This window comes from Prionailurus bengalensis, chromosome D2 (genome assembly GCF_016509475.1).
Source record: "Prionailurus bengalensis isolate Pbe53 chromosome D2, Fcat_Pben_1.1_paternal_pri, whole genome shotgun sequence".
In the NCBI taxonomy this organism is placed as follows: Eukaryota; Metazoa; Chordata; class Mammalia; order Carnivora; family Felidae; genus Prionailurus; species Prionailurus bengalensis.
This window is the reverse complement of record NC_057351.1, coordinates 14,030,970-14,053,243: the sequence shown is the minus strand read 5'-3', so window position 1 is coordinate 14,053,243 and position 22,274 is coordinate 14,030,970. Positions and strand designations below refer to the sequence as shown.

The following is a 22,274-nucleotide window of genomic DNA, read 5'->3' as shown; positions in this document are numbered from 1 at the left end:
ATTTTTTTTTTCAACGTTTTTATTTATTTTTGGGACAGAGAGAGACAGAGCATGAACGGGGGAGGGGCAGAGAGAGAGGGAGACACAGAATTGGAAACAGGCTCCGAGCCATCAGCCCAGAGCCTGATGCGGGGCTCGAACTCACGGACCGCGAGATCGTGACCTGGCTGAAGTCGGACGCTTAACCGACTGCGCCACCCAGGCGCCCCTAAGATATAGTCTTGTAGCAACTTCCAAAATGGCTATTGGGGCACCTGGGTGGCTCAGTCAGTTAAGCGTCTGACTTCGGCTCAGGCCATCTCATAGTTCGTGGGTTCAAGCCCCACGTCAGGCTTCTGCTGACAGCTCAGAGCCTGGAGCCTGCTTTGGATTCTGTGTCCCTCTCTCTCTCTGCCCCTCCACAGCTTGTGCTTTCTTTCTCTCAAAAATGAATGACTAAACATTTAAAAGGAGTCGCATGTTGGGGCACCTGGATGGCTCAGTCAGTTGAACATCTGACTCTTGATCTCGGCTCAGGTCAGGATCTCACAGGAACAGGAGTCTAGCCTGTTTAAAATACTGTACATATTACAGCTCAACACTAAAATGCATTTAAAAAGAAATACTAGAAACGTTTGACTAGGTTAACTGAGAGTATTTTTTTTGTCTTGGCACAGAAGGGCCCCGAGGACGAGGGGAGTGTTGGGGAGGGGTGGGGGGCACGACAGAGCAGGTGGGCTTGTCAGGAAGAACTTCAGCATGTTTGTTAGGGAGCAGCCACTGCTGAGAATTTTAAATTCTTGTACCTTGTGGTTGCACTTAACTTTCACACCCATCGTGCAAGGCAGGCCATGCGTGTGCCCCTGTTGCCCAGCGGGGAACTGGAGTTCAGGGAGGCGGGTGTGAGTTTGAGCCCCACGTTGGGCTCTGTGGTGATGTCACAGAGCCTGCTTGGGATTCTGTCTCTTCTTCTCTCTGACCCTCCCCTGCCTCTGCATGCATGTTCTCTCTCAAAATGAATAAATAAACTTAAAAAAAAAATAAAAAATAAAAATAAAAAGGGCTGCATGCTTTACCGACTGGAACCCTGAAATAGCTTAAAATTTTAAGTAATTATCAGATCTACAACTCTCTCAAGCAAACCTAAAAACTGTTCACTGAATCATAATGATAAGGTACTTTCCTGGGTACTTTATAATTTGCTTGGACATAAAGTCTATGAGGAAGGTTATTGCTCTGTATTTTCATAGGGAAAAGAAAAGATTCAGAAAAGTTAAATATTTTTTCAAAACCTGGCAGGTGGCAGAATTCAGATTCAAACCAGCATCCATCAAGATGTCATGGGCTTAAAACTTGGAACAGGAAGGACGGATGCCAGAGTCCGCAGGAGGCAAACGAGACCCAGGAGAAGTAGGTCCGGGGCTCCTTTCTCCCTTTGGACTGCACATCACCTGCCCTTACAGCCTCCCCAGTTCTTCTGGCCAAGACCTTAAGCTCCCACATCATCCTCCCTCGCCCCAGCCTTCTTTTCAAAATTGTACTTCCATCTGGGTAAGGGAACATATCTAAGTAGCAGGTAAAAATATGTACACATATATACTTCTGTAACATATAAACACATTTATGATGTATATTTCTTTATTTTAAAGAAGAATCTATCTTCAAAACATTTCTAATTGGCAGAAGAGGAGCAGACAAGCTCATTTGTGGGGCCCTGAGACAGCTCTGTAAAATCCGGCTTGGAGTCGGATAGAGCCGGCTGTGAAATTCCACCCCCATCATTCAGCTGCCGCGTTATCGTGCAGGCAGGTCACCCGCCTCCCTGAACTCCAGGGCCCAGCTAGGCAACAGGGGCACACGCATGGCCTGCCTTGCACGATGGGTGTGAAAGTTAAGTGCAACCACAAGGTACAAGAATTTAAAATTCTCAGCACTGGCTGCTCCCTAACAGACATGCTGGAGTTCTTCCTGACAAGCCCACCTGCTCTGTCGTGCCCCCCACCCCTCCCCAACACTCCCCTCGTCCTTGGGGCCCTTCTGTGCCAAGACAAAAAAAATATTCTCAGTTAACCTAGTCAAACATTTCTAGTGTTTCTTTTTAAATGCATTTTAGTGTTTAACTATAATACGTACGGTATTTTAAAAATCAAATAACATGAAGAGGCCTATGATGAAAATCAGCAGCCCCCACACATCTGCTAAGATTCCTCCCCAGAAAGGACACTTTTAGCCATTTCCTCTTACATTTATCCAAACAATTTACTTGGACATACTTCTGTACATAGTTACTTAAGTGTTTATCTCTCACAGATAGAAGGCTTCATAAGTTTGCTATGTTTTTAAAACTCTCCGAAACATTTAAAAGACTTTAGGAGGGAAGACAGGGTGTCTGGGTGGCTCAGTGGGTTAAGCATCCAACTTCGGGTCAGGTCATGATCTCGCGGTCCGTGGGTTTGAGCCCCATTATCGGGCTCTGTGTTGACAGCTCAGAGCCTGGAACCTGCTTCGGATTCTGTGTCTCCCTCTCTCTCTGCCCCTCCCCTGCTTGCATTCTGTCTCTCTCTCACTCACTCAAAAATAAATAAACATAAAAAAAAAAAAAAGACCTTAGGAGGGAAGAACAGGAAACTCTGAACATTTTGCATTCAAAAATGCTTTTTAAAATTGTGTGAGATATACCTAACTTTCCAATAATGATCTATTTTCTTTTTTTAATTAAAAAAAAATTTTTTTTAACGTTTATTTATTTTTGAGACAGAGAGAGAGCAAGCATGAACGGGGGAGGGTCAGAGAGAGAGGGAGACACAGAATCCGAAACAGGCTTCAGGCTCTGAGCGGTCACCACAGAGCCTGACGCGGGGCTCGAACTCACGGGCCGCGAGATCATGACCTGAGCCGAAGTCGGCCGCTTAACCGACTGAGCCACCCAGGCGCCCCAATGATCTATTTTCTTAACAGGAATCCTAAGCAAAGATGATCAGAGAAATCAGACAGATTCCATCCACTCTTCCTCAGGGAAAAGTAACTGGACAAAGACTGTTGTAATAGATTAAGATCTTGGCCTTGGCTTAGCTGGTTTATATGATCACAGAATTCATGAAATTAAGGGGGGGGGCGGGAAATCAGCCATGGGAAATGACTATCTCATCCAAAACAACAGCACTCCAAAGTAACTTAGCTGTGGGAAACGAGAAGTGAACGGACCTATATTTTCTAATCAAATGGCACACCAGACATTAAACAGTTACGATGTTATTTACATTAGGTAAGAAAAAAAGGAGAAAAAATATTAAGTAGTGCCACGTAAACTAGTTTCCAATTTATTTCTACGATGCTAATTGCCTTAGGATTCTTTCCACTAAACAAAAACAGAAACAAAAACAAAATAACAAAACAAATGAGTAACTTCAATTTTAAGAACTGAAGAATAAATTTTAAGATTACTTTCTCACTATTAAAACAGCACATGACAGTTTTTACTATTTTTTGTTCCGTATCAAAACATCATGCTTAAAGGTACCGATGGAATACAAATTATACCTGATCAAACCTGGGGAAAATCACCAGTAGCGCCTGCCATATTCGGTTCTTCACTCTGTGCTGTTGAGAATTCACATAGTATCGGGTTCTGGACTTGGACACCAACTCATCCTGGGGTGGGGAGAGGACAAGGATCACATTACCCACTGAATTTGTGATCAGTGAGAACAAAACCAATGACAACTTCAAATGTAAAAGGTGTCAACAGTGCAGAGGCACTCATGACCCCTCCCCGAAGGCAGAAAGGAAGGTAAGTAAAGACGCTTTCTTATGAACACTTGATTTCCCTTCAACACCATGAATTTAGTTGCTTGTGTTCATTTATCTGCTTTTCAAGTTAGAAAAGGGATCATAAAACTGTAGTGGGCACAAAAAGTATTTGGAAATATCTGTCTGTGCCTTTGTGGCCACTTTAATGTGGAGATACGGGGTCACGGGAGTGAGGAGAGATGGAGACAGTTGACACGTTTTACGATGCACCAATATACGCGCTTCTCAGCTGCTGCCTCTGTGTCCTGTGGAAGTTTGCGGTAATGGTATCTGCAGTTTGGTGTGAACACCATTAAGGGAGACACCAGAGAATGGCAGCAGGGGGACTCTTCCATTTCTTGCTTGTGATGGTCCGTGCTGTCTAAATTCAGCCAACTGCCAGGCTGACTTTTGTTCTATAACTACTAGTGCTTAGCTGCTGAGTTATGGTTGCAATAAAGAGCGTGCTAACATTTTCATGGGGTACCTGGGTGGCTCAGTCAGTTAAGCGTCTGACTTCAGCTCAGGTCATAATCTCACAGTCTGTGGGTTTGAGCCCCGTGTAGGACTCTGTGCTGCCGGCTCAGAGGCCCCTCTCTCTCTGCCCCTTTCCTGCTCACACTCTCTCTCAAGAATAAACATTAAAAAATTAAAAAAAAAAAAGTGTGATAACATTTTCAAATGTCCTAGCAATGAAAAAGTAGGTCATCCGCTATCTCCAAACCCAGTCATTGAATGTAGACAATCCTCATCTACTTGATAAATTCTGTGATCTTTCTTCACTGATCCCATCCTATGCATGTCAATATGTATACAATTTCATGACAATAGCTAAGTTAATGTAGATTTTAATGCCTCCTGACGACGATTAAGATCTCACAGCCTCCTCTCTTGCCATGATTTCTTTGGGGACATTTTCTTCTGAAAGAGGTGATTCAGGTTTCATGTCCTACTCAGCCTGGATGCAGCTAAGCATGGAATCATCACTAGGGCGATCACACAGCACGCTGGAGCATCACTGGCCCAGTACACTTGCCACCGGGGCCTCACTGGAGTCACCGTCCTCACTTGGAAATGCTAACATTCCCTCTTCGGCTCAAAATTTCCTGTCCTTTCACTTGTTCCACTCAATGAACTCTTTTATTCAGAAACATTTTTCTTTTCTCTGCCAGTCCGTCAATCTCTCTAGTTTCTTGCGCCTCCTGACCCACCCTGGGCCCAAGAACAATCTCTACGCTATCTTCAAGAGCACATTCAATTTCTTTCACTATACCCTCCAACCCATTTGCAAATTCCCTACTTTTGAAACAACCCAGTGGTCTTATGTAATCTGATCCTACTTTCAAGTTGCCAGGCACTGCTGAAGAAAAGAAAAATCATCTGCTCCAACCGACTTCATCGAAAGCATGTATTCTGGGCCCTGACCGCCACTAGACCGGTGGTCTCCAAGTCTATAGAGTTTCAGGATCACCTTGAGGGCTCCTTCAAACAGACTGCTGGCCCACCCCCAGAGCTTCTGACTCGGCAGAAGGCGGATGGGGCCCTGGAATCTGCATTTCTAACATGTTCCCTGGTGATTAAAGCTGCCAGTCCAGAGAACACACTTTCAGAATGACTCCACTCATAAATGGAATCTAAAAAAAACACACCAAAACAAACAAACAAACAGCAGAATGGGAACTCCAAATACAGAGAACTGATGGCTCCCAGAGGGGACGGGGGTGGGGGGCTCGGTGAAACGGGTGAAGGGGAGAGGGAAATACAGGCTTCCAGTTATGGCATGAGTAAGTTGTGGGAATAAGAAGCAGAGCATAAGAACAGCCAATGACATGGTAAGAGTGATGGAGCAGGACAGGTCACAGCTACACTTGTGGTGAACACAGCATAACGTAGAAACCTATCCAATCGCTAAGTTGTACACCTGACGCTAATCTAACATCGTGCCAACTACACCCAATTAAGAAAGAATTACTGTGTTCGACCATCATTATGCTTTTCTCAAGTCTCGTCCCATTCCTATTTCCACAAAAACAAGTTAAAATCTTTCCTACTTTCCCAAAGCCTTTAACCCGGTCCAGTTTTTTCACTCTGACCATGTGATCTTTCCCACTTCAACAATCCTTCAACCTTCCTCACTCCACTTTCTGTCTCCGGCCTTCATCTTCTCGTATCCGAGGAAGAAAGGTCCTTGGGTTTCCTTCAGAGATTCATCAAATCAGTTTTTTTAAAGTACTATTCTTGCGTTTCGTGCGTGTCCGCTACCCCTTCACTCCACTGCAAACCGGCCCTACCCAGTGGGCTTCCGAAATCTCAGAAATGCCTCCCAGCTTCTCTCCTCGGCGCCCCACCTGCTCTCAGCTACAGTGGATGCCACTGGTAACAGCCCCTAGACACAGCTTGTGGTGGAAAAGAAGAGGCTCTGAGTTTGAACTTGTGCTCTGAGATTAAAGGTTATAATCATGGACAAATTCAGAGGTTTCTATGCCAAATTTTCTACAGATGAGGTTTTTCTTTTTTCTTTTTTTAATGTTTATTTTTGAGAGAGAGAGAGAGAGAGACAAAGCATGAGGGGGAGGGGTACCGAGAGAGGGGGACAAGGATCTGAAGCGGGCTCTGAGCTGACAGCAGTGAGCATGGTGCAGGGCTTAAACTCACGAACCATGAGATCATGACCTGAGCTGAAGTCAATGTTTAACCAACTGACCCACCCAGACGCCCCCTGTAGACAAGAGTTTTAAATGAGATCAGTCAAGAACACTAGCAACACCAGGCCAGCACCATCTAATTCTGCTTCTATTCTCCTTTCTCAGACCTCTTTTTCATGATCTTTCTCTGGTTCTTTTTCCTATCAACATACTTCAAATGTCAGTGTTTTCTAAATTCCCATTTTTAGCCTCCTCCTAGACGTTCTTGTCTTCAAAGTTTCAGCTATCACCAGGTAGGATGGCTTCCATTTCTTTCCCAAATATCATACTCCTGTCTGTTACTGGGTAATTTCACATGGAGGCCCCAACGCAACTCAAATGTAATATACCCAACACTAAGTTATATTCTCAGATTTTCTCTTTTACCTGACTGAAATTGGGATAAGGGACTGAAACACACCAATATGTTTAAGTTAAAAAATAAAATAAAATAAAATAAAATAAAATAAAATAAAATAAAATAAAATAAAATACATCACTGATCACCATTAGAAGAAACTAGAATACACTAGGAAGCTAATTTAATTCATTATTTTGAAAACTGGTAAGTAACAGGAAAAAAGCAAGCATTTATCCTGCCTTTCCTATAGGAAACATATCTCAGGGTATCTAAATACCTCATTTTGGGTACACAGGAACTTCAGCCAATAGATGAAAAAGGAATAAAACAATTAGAGTATCACCATTTTGAAAGAATTAATGGAATGAGACAATTCATCAATGACTAACATCCCAAAAGAAGAGACAGCCAAATACTCTAAGCTTCCTGATGGATGTACACTCTTGCTCCACCTCTACCCCCAAAAGGAAAATCAAACCTAAATCTGATCAAGGCTCTAGATCTCAATACCATCTTGTATGAAGGGGTCAAAAAAACATTGTAAATGGCACCACAGAAATTCAAACAGCAAAATCCAGTTTGTGGAAGTCTCTACAATGAAAACAATCCACTTTCTGCAAAAAATACATTCAAGTTTAAAAAGAATGAGGAGGGGTATCTGTAGATTAAAGGACATTAGAGACATCTCAACCAACCGAAGGAATGGACCTTATATGGGGTCATGTTTCAAACAAACTGACAAAAATGTAAAGCAATCAGGTAGATTTAAACACTGACTGGATTATTTGATAATACTAAGGCATTATGAATTCAGGTGTGAAAATGATATTGTGGGTGTGGCTAAAAAAAGAATTCTCATCTTTTTGAGATACATACTGAAACGTTTAGAAATAAAACTCATGTCTGGGATTGGCTTCAAAATGATGTGTGCTGGGGGGAATGTCAGACCCGACAAGACTGTCCATCACTGATAACTGGGCCAGGAACGGATCACTTTGGAAGCTACTTTGACTAAATCTTTGCAAGTTCCCAGTAAAAGGTAAGCAGAGAACTACCTACACAGGCCTCAGTAAAGCCTAAAGAACTAGAAGAAGAGCGAGCGGGCTGCAAAGGCCAGGTGCTCAGTAGCTGCTTGCCCACGGGGTGGCCAGGCCGCCGTGAGCCTGGAGCCAGGCAGTGGGGGCCCGATACACTCACGGCGCCTCTTTCCAAAGCAGGTCTTCCGTGGCGCCAGGCGGCCCTTGAAGATCTGCCCAGGCGGCCACCACGTCCTCTTGCTCCGGTTCACTCTATCCATCCATGCACTCGAAACTATGTGCGTGTCTACACACGTGCGTGTCACCTACGATGACACGTTAGACACACGGTTGTCTAAGCAGTGCCACGGTGGTGTGGAATTCCACCCTCTGTGGCTCCGGCACTTTAACCACGACCGTGTATTAATTCTAACCGAGATCTTTGCTACAACTTCAACCTTCACCTCGGTTTTCAAACGCCAACCGTGTTTCTGCATCTTCCCTCTAGAAATGATCCTGCCTCCTGGCCCAGAACACAAGGGCGTCAGGCGTTCCCTCCTTTCACACAGACTCAGTGCCGCCCCCCTGCGGACTACAGCTACCCAGCCCACCCCGGTCTGAGTACGATCCTTTTTCACTTTCTCTAGGATTATTCTTTCATTTTTTATTTTCAAATTACCTTTTTCATGTATTATTTGCTCTGCTCAGTTTTCTTCATCTTCGAAAAACAACTCCTGGGCCTGAGCAAGTGTCTAACATAACTTTTTGGTCTTTGCTTTTCCAGCTCTTAAATAAAGCTAATCCTTCTGTTGGACGTTAGGGCCAATCTAGACTATTCAAGGATTTTTTTAAAAAATATAGTTCGTGTGCCATAAAAATCACCATTTTAAAGTGTCCAATTCAGTGGGTTTGTGTGTATTCACAAAGCTGTGCAACCATCACCACTGTTTATTCCAGAACATTCTCATCACTCTGAAGAGAAGTCCTGTGCCCATTAGCATTTGCTTCCCGATCTCTCACCCTGACCCTGCAGCCACTAATCTATTCTGTCCCTACAGTTTTCCCTATCCTGGACACTTCATATAAATGGAATCGCACAGTATGTGGCCCTTTATGATGGGCTTCTTTTCACCTAGGGCAACGACTTCAAGGTTCACCAACGTGGCTACTTTCAGTCTGTCTGTTCTAAGAGCCAGCCTGGTGGATGCGAAGCGGCTACTCGAGGATTTCGCCTGTGTGACCACCCTGGCCTCTCCACTACTGTCATCCGCCCCCCACCCCGATCATTTCCTTCAACATACAAACAAGCCCCTGACCCACGCCCTCCTCCAGACACCATCCCGTTACCCCCTCTCATCAGAGCAAACTCAAGAGTGCCTCTGCTCATCTCCACTGGCTCCACAACCATTTTCTTCTCAGCCCTTCCATTGAGGCTTATTCTCACCATGCCAGTCAAAGGTCTTTGTAGAGGTGGCCAACGACAGCCTTCTTGCCGAATCCCACGGACGATGGGCATCCTCGTGTCCCTCCACGCCTCCAGCCAGCACTTCCCTCATGTGGCCTGGGGACACCAGCCTCTCCCGGCGTCCTCCAGCCTCACTGACAATGCACCCAGAGTTCCGTCCAATGTCACCTATCAGAGAGGCCCTCTCTGACGCTCCAAATAGCTGTCCCTTGTCCTTATTCTGCTTTTCTTTGAAACACTCTTATATCTCATATCACGTATCAGTGTTCACTAGGATACATCTGTGTGTTCTATCTGATGGAGTATCCTGCAACTCTAAAGTCTACTCATCCTTCAGGAAACCAGTAAAACACTATTTCTTCAGAGACCTGCCACCGACTCCAACACTGCAAAGAAGGGAATTTTTACATTAAAAAAACCCCACTTCCTAGATTGTACCTGACGCTGATCTGCTATCTGCAGAACATAAATGCATGATGAACACTGTTATTTCAGTACAAGTGGCTTAAGTGGGTGCTATGGCCATCAGTTATAACCCAGCTTGGCCCAGAGGTGACAAAACAGACCGGGATTCCATCTATCTCAGCCTCAAATTCAGAAGAGAGCATTAGATTTAACTTTGCTCCTTTTACCTTCCTCCTAGATTTATAAATGGTTTTGCAAACAAACAAAAAAAAAAAATCAGTTCTTTTTTTTTTTTTTAATTTTTTTTTCAACGTTTATTTATTTTTGGGACAGAGAGAGACAGAGCATGAACGGGGGAGGGGCAGAGAGAGAGGGAGACACAGAATCGGAAACAGGCTCTAGGCTCCGAGCCATCAGCCCAGAGCCTGACGCGGGGCTCGAACTCACGGACCGCGAGATCGTGACCTGGCTGAAGTCGGACGCTTAACCGACTGCGCTACCCAGGCGCCCCAAAATCAGTTCTTCAAATCACGCTACTTCCTAAATTTTTTACCTTTTTATTCCATTTCTTATATAAAGCACTGTATGGATATATGACTCTAAACATAACCGCTTTTGACTGGTACTAGGAAATACACTGAGCAAAGTTTAGAAAGTACAGGGAAAATATTCTTCTTCTCTAAAACCAAACAATTGGACAATCGCTAATGTTTAACTAAAAACGTGTTTTTTTCTTGATAAAAAATATTCAGAATACTACCGTGTTGACATAGTTAGCTATCAAGAACAAAGATTTAAAGTATAAAATAAGGCATATTTACTTTATCTAATAGCTTGATTGCAAGATCTTCCACAAACAACTTATGAGACATATTTGAGCCATCTAATAAACACAGGAATTTGACAGCACAAATTCTCACATAATGGTCTTCTCTTTTAGTACTAAAAAAACGTAAAATGACAAACTATGTTAATACATTTTCAAAACAGAAAAATAGGTCACGTATTCGTTTCAAAATATCAAAACCTTCCAAAGATTTCTAAAATTAAGGAGCTCCGTACTTGATGACTATGCTTTTTCATAGTTTAGGATAACGCAAGATGACAAATGGATATATCAAAAAGAGAGCCTGTACTGAAGGTCCGAATGAGCACAAATTCACCCAGACTTCTGGTAAAACAGTGCACACACACCACCCATCCTGGGTCAGTAAGATCTCTGTGGACAGAACAGATCACACAGCTCATGAAATGGTTCCTTAAAGACGACCACGGACACCTGTTTGCTGGGGGGCATGAACGCACATCAAACACCCGATCACTCGTCTTTACTGTGCACACAGTGTATGCACGTTCTCCGAGTGCTGGGCAAACTCAGGAGCAGTGCACGCTCTGAGCAACCTGTATGTTCAGTATCCACATGTGGGAAGATCAGTTAAGTGACATTGTTAATACATGTTTCCAAAGCTCATTAGAGCTGTTATAACGTCGGCGAATGTCACTTTAACAACAAAACATTCGTCTAGTAGAGACCAAAGTATTTTGAAACCATCAAATAAAAAATTTCACTTTTATTGCTACTTTCAACCAGCCAAGAAAACAAAAAATCAGTTAAACAATTAACAATGAAAAATGTATTAAATATAAGAGTGGCAAGTGATTTAAAAAACAGCTATAACTTTTGGAATAATTAACACTGTGATACCTATATGCAATTATCATTTGTGCATTTTTTATGAACATCTAAACACACATTTTTGAAAATTATGTGAAAAAAAAATTTTTAAAAGGCTACTTGACAAGCTTTAAAAAATTAATTCAGAGGTTAGATAAGAACGGTCTTACCCCAGAAATCAAAACTTTAGGGCCTATTCCAGAAGTAATTTTATTTTTATGTGTAGTATGTTGACTTGTTAAATGGTAAGTTGTGACCAAAACTAACAGAATACTATGTGTATGTTGATGACCACCCCTCCACCTAAAAAAGAAAAGGGATTGGGGTTTTGAGATCCCCGTAGTCACTTTCTTATTTATACTGGATTTTGCAGTAAAATGTGTTTTTCTCCAAGAAAATTCTCATTTATTCCCATCAAGAATGTGATATTGGGGCACGTGGGTGGTTCAGTCAGTTAAGCATCCGACTTCGGCTCAGGTCATGATCTCATGGTTTGTGGGTTCAAGCCCCGCATCGGGCTCTGTGCTGGCAACTCAGAGCCTGGAGCCTGCTTCAGATTCTGTGTCTCCTTCTGTTTGTCCCACCCCCGCTCATGCTGTCTCTCTCAAAAATAAACATTAAAAAAAAAAAAAAAATTAAAAAAAAAGAATGTGATAACATTGTAAAAAGATGTCTTCCAATGTCATTTGCTATGATTTCTTCTCACTTTTTCTTCATCTTCAAAACATTTTTTGAGCTTATCAAATTTTAGTAAAAAGTTTTACATCTAGAGAAAATATATTAGCCAGGGAATGTAATTTCTAACATGCTTTTGAAGGCTCTTTCACTATCTTATAGATATCACTGGGAAACACTTATTAAATGTAACAAACACAGGATGTCTCTCATCTGATGTTAAATTTTGAATATTCCATTTATATCAAGACATGGAAAATCCACCATACTTACTTTTCTATAACAGTGTTGGCTGCACAATCATGGCCAAGATTTTCTATGTAGGTCTGCACATCCTGAATAAGTCTTCCCATAAAAAATATTTGACAAAGAACAGGTTTTAGACAGGAAAATATTAAAACCCCAAATTTAAAGTTAACTAATACTTTATATCTGTCTAATTGAAAGCCTCAAAGTAGGGGCACCTGGGTGGCTCCGTCAGTTGAGCGTCTGACTCTTGACTTTAGCTCAGGTCATGATCTCACGGTTCATGAGTTCGAGTCCCACATCAGGCTCCATGTTGACAGTGTGGAGCCTGCTTGAGATTCTCTCTCTCTCTCTCTCTCTCTCTCTCTCTCTCTGCCCCTCCCCCACTCTCTCACTCTCTGAAAATAAACTTAAAAAATAAATAAAATAAAAATTTGAAAGCCTCAAAATAAAGACATAATCCTACTCAAGTAGGTACTTAATAGAAATGAAGACAGGTTGAAAATGGTATCTTTTACCTTTGATCACGCCTGAACACAGTTCCAAATATACAGGCCTCAAGGACAAGTTCGCTGTAATTTTTAGCAGTTGATAAAGACACTTGGGACACATTTGAAGCAGAAACTATCCAAGATTTGCAGCAATAACTTATCAGTGTATTGAAGACTCCAGTTTTTATAGCAGACATTTCAATTATCTTGTACATAATCTGGAATGAAATACAATGGTCATTTTATTCTTTGATCCATTTAGGTTAAAAAAAAAAAGTGTTGCTAAAACAACTTGTTTGATGGCTTCCAATGACAGTTTCAACCTAACCATAGAGGATAAAAAGTTAAAAATTCTTTATCATTAAAAGTTTTCCAAGATGATTGATAATCACAGAATGCTTATTTTTCATTCCTCGGTAATAAAACTAAATGCAATTTCACTGACAGTGATATTCTCCCCAGACTCTCCAACAGAAAAAACTGTCCAAAGTAATAGAATGGAAGGGAGAAAAATCTCTCACCCTTTATATTTTCAGTTTCCTTTGCATTTTGTCACCGCCTCCCTCCCTTCTCTGAGGCAGCAAATACCCTGGTCTCTAGGTGTGTACTGTGGGACAGGCAAGGACAGAGAGGCAGTGCAGGGACCGCAGCATCATAAAAGGACTTCATTTTCCATTTCCCCCTCTGGATAACAAGGTCTACACGAGTTCCTAGACATGATGTCCTTCCACCACGATACGTCCCCTACCGTGTATCAGTGGTTGCAAAAGCCAATGCCTTCAGGAACCAGGAAGACCTTTTGATTACGGTTATATTCAGAGAATTGTTCCTTTATACAAGAAAAGCAACAGCACCCGCGTCAGGCTCTGGGCTGATGGCTCAGAGCCTGGAGCCTGTTTCCGATTCTGTGTCTCCCTCTCTCTCTGTCCCTCCCCCGTTCATGCTTTGTCTCTCTCTGTCCCAAAAATAAAATAAACGTTGAAAAAAAAATTTTTTTAAAGAAAAGCAACAGCATAAATGTGGTGACAGAGGGCACCTGCCGTCTGCCATTGATCTCCAGGATGGTCAAGGACTGGTTGTGGAGAAATGCAAGGGGCGTGCCCTATCTGGACGGGCAGCTCCTAGGAGTGGCCAGGTCATCCAATTCTCCAGCATTCCAAGAGAAGGGAAACACAGACTTTCATGCAAATTGCCTAATTCTTAAAAGTTGGCAACTAATTAAAAAAACTTCTTAAGCATTATATGAATCAAAGGAAGTTTCTGTGGCACGTGTGGTTCACAGGCTACCCTTTTGCACAGCTCTTCCATTTAACAGGTTCTGTTCTTACTCATGACACTGAAGAAGGTTCAAAATACATACTGACTGACTGAATACATAACAGCAAATCTAATACGTAATCACAAATAGAACTCTCTTCTTCCTCACGTGCTACAGGTCACACAAATTAAAAAAACAAAAAGTTACCTCCTTTTAACCTAAAGTAGTCAAATTCATAAAAACAGAAAGTGGAACGGTGGTTGCCGGGGGAGGGAGAGAAGGGGAGCTGTTTCATGAGTACAGAGTTCCAGTTCAAGTTCAAAAAGTTCTGGAGACCTGTTACAACATGACCATACTTAACTCTACTGAACTTGAAAAATTTAAGATGGTACATTTTACATTATGCATTTTTACCCCAATGTAAAAAAAGTTACCTCTTTTATTTTGAAGTATGCCTGGCCCTTGATTTTTGCAGCAGTGGTAAGAACTTTGGTATCAAAAACAAATTGAACGAAAGCTTTTAAATTAGACCAGAATACCAGCTGAGTGTTGCTTAAAGCAGATATAATTTTCCAAGCCATGTCAAAGGACTCCACACAGAGTGATTCAGAGGAGGTCAAAAGCTGGTAGGAAAAAAAAAAAAAAAAGAAAGAAATAAAAAAAAGAAATACGTAATTATCTCTTAATTTCAGAAACTGATCTCTGTTCTGTAGTTATTCTTCACTTCAGGTCTCACTTTCTCTCACCTTGGGAACCAAAATTTTCATGCAGTGGAACACAGGCAGGACCTGATCCGAGGGCAGGACCGTGAGGGCTTCGAGAGCGGCCTGCAGGGTCCTTACTGGCATTTGGACGGCAGGTAGGATGGGTTCCAGAATTTCACCCTCTGAGGTTGGTATCAGGGTGTGATATTTCTTCAGCAAGAAAGAGAGGCAGACCCACTGATCACGGATATATTGTGCAACTATTTTCCCCCATCCTTGGGAAGACGAGGATTCTTCGCAAAGACTGAAACAAAAGATGAAGTCACTGCCCCAGGCCTCCGCCAGTCTGTGTCGGCTTCTTCTGCATGTAGTGCACTATCCTCACGGGGGGAGAAATTCAACAGTCATTATTAAATAGCCCGTCTACCGAAAAGCAAGGGAACCACAGAAACCTCAGTTTTCTAACTCTGAAGGTAGGTGTTTTCATTCACTTTAAGGGGATTCACCGAGAACCGCGTGCAGTCGGGTCAGTGGGTTTCCGGTAACAGAGACGAGTAACGCGAGAACACGGGCTCATCCTGAACGCAGCCTCATCTCCAAACTCCCATCCCCGATAAACAAGGTTGGGCCATCGCTCATTATCTCAATGACTAAAAGCAAAACTGAAACTGTAAATGTGAGCAGAAAGACGCCCTTCGTGTAGAAGCTGTCCTCCAGGGTGCACACGCCTACCTGCTCTCCTCCTCTGCGTGGGGCTTCTGCAGCGTGTGATTGAGCGGGAGAGCGGAGAGGAACCTCTCCGTGGGCCCAGCCTCCAGAGAGCCGAGCTGCAGTTCCGGCGTCCGGTCGGTGGCCTCACACACCGTGGCCAAGGCAGCCATGCTGATGACCCTCTGGACCTGCGCGCCCAGCGTGGGCTCCTGAGGGGGAAACGGAACAATCTTATTTCACGTGGGCCACTCCCACCCAGGCAGGACCCGAGAGCCCAGCCTACGGACGCCTCACACCCTCCCGTCCCCCTCCCAGCGACCGCCCATCAGCGAGAACAAGAGGGAACCCGACACCGCACGTCAGGTTCGCTCGCTTCGCCACTTCCGTACAGATGGGCGGTGAACAAATGTAAGGTGGCAATAAAAATTCAGCAGTTCCGACTAAGAAGACAACTGGATCGCTTCGATTTGGGGGGTGGGTCCCTGGAAGCAGTCCCGTGACGGATGAGCCGCACACAGAGCCCGCGAGTATACGTGAAGCAGCACTTCTCCATCTTTTTCCTACCCACGCACGCATTCGGACAATTTCTACGGGGGAGTCTCGCTTTCACTGTCTGGCTGGAGTGTGTGAAGGGAGACAAGGCTCCAGGCGTACATGCAAATAATTCCTCCGCTCAGCTGTTAGCTGCCTCGGGAGAGGGGACACAGCACCGCGACCAGGAGCTACTCATGAACCACCGGGAAGAGGTCTGAATCCCGGCTCTGAACTCGATACCGGTTTGCCTGTGGACACGGCGCACCTTAGCTTTCTCACCTGTAAAATGGGGAAATAATAGAATCCACCCTTCAGTGTTACTGTGACGGTTAAACAGATGCGAGGATTTCACGGGTAGCGCTTGATGCTCTACGGGCAGGAGCGCAAAGGAAGGAAACCAACACAGCCTGGCGTCGCACTGAGACGGGAAACCCATTACCACCACCACCGAAGCCAGGAGCGCAGGCCAGAATCCAACACACGGAAAACAGCTGCATTCAGAGTCTGAAAGAGGGCTCCCCAATACTACCAGCCCGAGAGGACCTCTCTGCTACTCATTCCGTTCCTCCCCCCCCAACCCCCCGTAAAATAAATCCACTATCTCTACGGATAAATTGTGCGTAGCGACACTGTCACCACAAGAAGTAAAATTCAGTGTTACTTGTAGTCTGTATGGTCCCTGTTAACCTTAACATAACTCAGTGAATTACTAAAACAAGCCATCTTTTAAGAATCACTGTGATAGGGTTCATGATTTTGGTCTACATTCAAAGCTCACAAAGTCCTCTCATGGCGCGAATGCATTAATACATACTGGACAGGATGCTGAAGTACTAATCAGGCTTCCTTATCATTTTCTTTCGGGACAGTTCCTAAAAACAACTTTAAAAACTACATTATTGGGCGCCTGGGTGGCGCAGTCGGTTAAGCGTCCGACTTCAGCCAGGTCACGATCTCGCGGTCCGTGAGTTCGAGCCCCGCGTCGGGCTCTGGGCTGATGGCTCAGAGCCTGGAGCCTGTTTCCGATTCTGTGTCTCCCTCTCTCTCTGCCCCTCCCCCGTTCATGCTCTGTCTCTCTCTGTCCCAAAAATAAATAAACATTGAAAAAAAAATTTTTTTTTAAAAAACTACATTATTAAAGCAATCATGTACATTCTCTGTTTTAATTAGCAGCCTGGACTTTCCGTGTGCCAGACGCTGTTCAAAAGTCTTAGCATGTATGAGCTCACTTTAACTCTCATGATCAACTCTGTAACCCTCATTTTGCAGTGGTGGTAAATGAGGCACAGAGACGTTAAGTAACTTCCTCAAGGTCACACAGCTAGCAAGGTTCCACACCTAGGAAGTCTAACCCCAAAGCCTGTGCTCATAACCACTACGCCTTTTTATGCCATGTTTTTTTTTTTTTTTATGAAATTGATTGTCAAATTGGTTCCCATACAACACTCAGTGCTCATCCCAACAGGTGCCCTCAAACCCATCACCCACCCACCCCTCCCTCCCATCTCCCATAAACCCTCAGTTTGTTCTCAGTTTTTAGGAGTCTCTTATGTTTTGGCTCCCTCCCTCTCTAACCATTTTTTTTTCTTCCCCTCCCCCATGGTCTTCTGTTAAGTTTCTCAGGATCCACATAGGAATGAAACCATATGTTATCTGTCTTTCTCTGTATGGCTTATTTCACTTAGCATAACACTCTCCAGTGCCATCCATGTTGCTACAAAAGGCCATATTTCATTCTTTCTCATTGCCACGTAGTACTCCATTGTGTATATAAACCACAATTTCTGTATCTATTCATCCGTTGATGGACATTTAGGCTCTTTCCATCATTTGGCTGTTGTTGAAAATGCTGCTATAAACATTGGGGTACAAGTGCCCCTATGCATCAGCACTCCCATATCCCTTGGGTAAATCCCTAGCAGTGCTACTGCTGGGTCATAGGGTAGGTCTATTTTTAATTTTTTGAGGAATCTCCACACTGTTTTCCAGAGCGGCTGTACCAGTTTGCATTCCCACCAACAGTGTAAGAGGGTTCCCGTTTCTCCACAGCCTCTCCAGCATCTACAGTCCCCTGTTTTGTTCATTTTAGCCACTCTGACTGGCGTGAGGGGATATCTGAGTGTGGTTTTGATTTGCATTTCCCTGATGAGGAGTGACACTGAGCATCATCTTCTCATGTGCCTGTTGGCCATCCGGATGTCCTCTTTAGAGAAGTGTCTATTCATGTTTTCTGCCCATTTCTTCACTGGATTATTTGTTTTTCAGGTGTGGAGTTTGGTGAGCTCTTTATAGATTTTGGATACTAGCCCTTTGTCCAATATGTCATTTGCAAATATCGTTTCCCATTCCATCGGTTGCCTTTTAGTTTTGTTGATGAATGTTTCCTTTGCTGTGCAGAAGCTTTTTATCTTCATGAGGTCCCAATAGTTCATTTTGGCTTTTAATTCCCTTGCCTCTGGGGATGTGTCAAGTAAGAAATTGCTGCGGCTGAGGTCAGAGAGGTTTTTCTCTGCTTTCTCCTCTAGGGTTTTAATGGTTTCCTGTCTCACATTTAGGTCCTTTATCCATGTTGAGTTTATTTTTGTGAATGGTGTGAGAAAGTGGTGTAGTTTCATCCTTCTGCATGTTGCTGTCCAGTTCTCCCAGCACCATTTGTTAAAGAGACTGTCTTTTTTCCATTGGATATTCTTTCCTGCTTTGTCAAAGATTAGTTGGCCATACTTTTGTGGGTCTAGTTCTGGGGTTTCTATTCTATTCCATTGGTCTATGTGTCTGTTTTTGTGCCAATACCATGCTGTCTTGATGGTTACAGCTTTGTAGTAGAGGCTAAAGTCTGGGATTGTGATGCCTCCTACTTTGGTCTTCTTCTTCAAAATTACTTTGGCTATTCGGGGCCTTTTGTGGTTCCATATGAATTTTAGGATTGCTTGTTCTAGCTTCGAGAAGAATGCTGGTGGAATTTTGATTGGGATTGCACTGAATGTGTAGATAGCTTTGGGTAGTATTGACATTTTAACAATATTTATTCTTCCAATCCATGAGCATGGAATGTTTTTCCATTTCTTTATATCTTCTTCAATTTCCCTCATAAGCTTTCTATAGTTTTCAGCATACAGATCTTTTACATCTTTGGTCAGGTTTATTCCTACGTATTTTATGATTCTTGGTGCAATTGTGAATGGGATCAGTTTCTTTGTCTTTCTATTGCTTCATTATTAGTGTTTAAGAATGCAACTGATTTCTGTACATTGATTTTGTATCCTGCGACTTTGCTGAATTCGTGTTATCAGTTCTAGCAGACTTTTGGTGGAGTCTATCGGGTTTTCCATGTATAATATCATGTCATCTGCAAAAAGTGAAAGCTTAACTTCATCTTGGCCAATTTTGATGCCTTTGATTTCCTTTTGTTGTCTGACTGCTGATGCTAGAACCTTCAAAACTATGTTAAACAACAGCGGTGAGAGTGGACATCCCTGTCGTGTTCCTGATCTCAGGGAGCAAGCTCTCAGTTTTTCCCCGTTGAGGATGATATTAGCTGTGGGCTTTTCATAATGCCTACTTATGATGTTTAAGTATGTTCCTTCTATCCCGACTTTCTCGAGGGTTTTTATTAAGAAAGGATGCTGAATTTTGTCAAATGCTTTTTCTGCATCGATTGACAGGATCATATGGTTCTTATCTTTTCTTTTATTAATGTGATGTATCACATTGATTGATTTGCGAATGTTGAACCAGCCCTGCAGCCCAGGAATGAATCCCACTTGATCATGGTGAATGATTCTTTTTATACGCTTTTGAATTCGACTTGCTGGTATCTTATTGAGAATTTTTGCATCCATATTCATCAGGGATATTGGCCAGGGATATTCTCTTTTTTTTATGGGTCTCTGGTTTAGGAATCAAAGTAATTTTGGCTTCATAGAATAAGTCTGGAAGTTTTCCTTCCCTTTCTATTTTTTGGAATAGCTTGAGAAGGATAGGTATTATCTCTGCTTTAAATGTCTGGTAGAATTCCCCTGGGAAGCCATCTGGTCCTGGACTGATAAGAATATGGTAATTGCAGGGGACTTTAATACTCCACTTACAACATTGGATAGATCATCTAGACACAGGATCAATAAAGAAACAAGGGCCCTGAATGATACACTGGATCAGATGGACTTGATATATTCAGAACTCTGCATCCCAAAGCAACAGAATATACTTTCTTCTCGAGTGCACATGGAACCTTCTCCAAGATAGATCACATACTGGGTCACAAAACAGCCCTTCATAAGTATACAAGAATTGAGATCATACCATGCATACTTTCAGACCACAATGCGATGAAGCTTGAAATCAACCACAAGAAAAAGTCTGGAAAACCTCCAAAAGCATGGAGGTTAAAGAACACCCTACTGAAGAATGAATGGGTCAACCAGGCAATTAGAGAAGAAATTAAAAAATATATGGAAACAAATGAAAATGAAAATACAACAATCCAAATGCTTTGGGATGCAGTGAAGGCAGTCCTGAGAGGAAAATACATTGCAATCCAGGCTTATCTCAAGATACAAGAAAAATCCCAAATACAAAATCTAACAGCACACCTAAAGGAAACAGAAGCAGGACAGCAAAGACACCCCAAACCCAGCAGCAGAAGAGAAATAATAAAGATCAGAGCAGAAATAAACAATATAGAATCTAAAAAAACTGTACAGCAGATCAATGAAACCAAGCGTTGGTTTTTTGAAAAAATAAACAAAATTGATAAGCCTCTAGCCAGGCTTCTCAAAAAGGGAGATGACCCAAATAGATAAAATCATGAACGAAAATGGGATTATTACAACCAATCCCTCAGAAACACAAGCAATTATCAGGGGATACTATGAAAAATTATATGCCAACAAACTGGACAACCTGGAAGAAATGGCCAAATTCCTAAACCCACACACTTCCAAAACTCAAACAGGAAGAAATAGAAAGCTTGAACAGACCCATAACCAGTGAAGAAATTGAATCAGTTTTATGCCATGTTTAAGAAAAGCTTATAGGTACTAAAATCTAGAGGAAAATACACATACACATAAGTTATTCCCAAAACAAGAAAGACAAATACTACAATGGAGGCATAAAGAATAGGTAAATAAATGAGTCACTGACCCAAGTTGGGCCCTGTAAGGACCGAGCAGATTACTGACAAGCATTGTCAGTGGAAGGAGCGGACAGAAAGCCTAGATGGGGAAGGATGTGGCATGTGCTTGTCGTCCGTGAAGCTCTACGAGGTGGCCTAGCGTGACTACAGCAAAATGGTACTGGTTGGGGGAGGAGTAGAGGGGAAACAGTGTAAGTCCAGGGCAGACAATGAGGTCGAGAGGCAAGGATGGGGGATGCTGATGTGTTAGTACATGTTATATGTCATATATCAGATATTATGTATGTTATATGTCACATACTATCTATTGTATACATTTAGACACATTAACGTGTCCCTTACTGGCTGGTATGGAGGCAAAGACTCAGTGCAAATCCACAATCTGTATCTAAATGGTCTTAAGACTGAAGTCACCACGCCTTTGTTATATACCTAATATTAGGATAGGAGTCCCAGTCTTCATCAAATATTATGAACAAAGGATACTATGTTAAAGTTAAATTTCAGCAGACACTTTTCATGTCAGAATATTGCATGATAATCAAATATGTATTCTACGTACGCCTCGTTCAACCGAACTATACACCCTGAATCAAGGATTACCTGTCCATGGTCCATCTCTTGAAGATGCCGAATGGATGCATTTTTCAAAGGAGAAATAACTCTCCAAATGGGGTTGCCTCGTTTCCACCCAACCTTCAAATGGAGATTTATAAGCTCAGTTAATACCATCAGGTATAAATGGCAACGATCCAGATCGGAAACCTAAGACAGACAACAAAACACGTTAACACGCAGGGCTCGTGGTTTTCATCAACCTGTGAGAGTTCAGACAGAAAATAAATTACCTTATTTAAACGCAGTAAAACAAGATACTAATAAGAGAAAACAAGCCATCTCCTCCAAGAGGCCCTCCATAATCTCCCCGTGCAGAGCTGAAGACTTCCTTCCCTGTGCTGACACAGCGACCGCACTTCACGCAACTGCAGCACACGTCACCATTTACTCCTCTTGCTGGCGCTCTGATCACGAGACCCTGGAAGGCAGAGACTATGTCCTGCCAACTCTTGCGTCCCAGGGCCAACACGTCATCAATAATAACAATCAGAACAAGGAAACTGCCTTTGTTTCAGGCAGATTGCGACAC

General features: G+C 42.9%; 1 protein-coding gene across 2 annotated transcripts in view; it reads right to left on the bottom strand.

Annotated features, from left to right (window-relative positions):
• Nucleotides 1-22,274, bottom strand: part of TARBP1 (TAR (HIV-1) RNA binding protein 1) — an 88,502-nt gene that overhangs the window by 26,321 nt on the left and 39,907 nt on the right. For both annotated transcript variants that reach the window (XR_006299754.1, XM_043596284.1), the window contains exons 14-21: nt 21,731-21,892; nt 15,481-15,668; nt 14,791-15,052; nt 14,479-14,667; nt 12,814-13,004; nt 12,323-12,394; nt 10,521-10,641; nt 3,520-3,630 (exon numbers count right to left, since the gene is read on the bottom strand). Coding sequence is in view for 1 of the 2 variants with exons in the window: in XM_043596284.1 (XP_043452219.1) it covers nt 3,520-3,630; nt 10,521-10,641; nt 12,323-12,394; nt 12,814-13,004; nt 14,479-14,667; nt 14,791-15,052; nt 15,481-15,668; nt 21,731-21,892 (1,296 nt within the window). In the remaining variant the exon portion in view is untranslated. The remainder of the gene's footprint in view (nt 1-3,519; nt 3,631-10,520; nt 10,642-12,322; nt 12,395-12,813; nt 13,005-14,478; nt 14,668-14,790; nt 15,053-15,480; nt 15,669-21,730; nt 21,893-22,274) is intronic.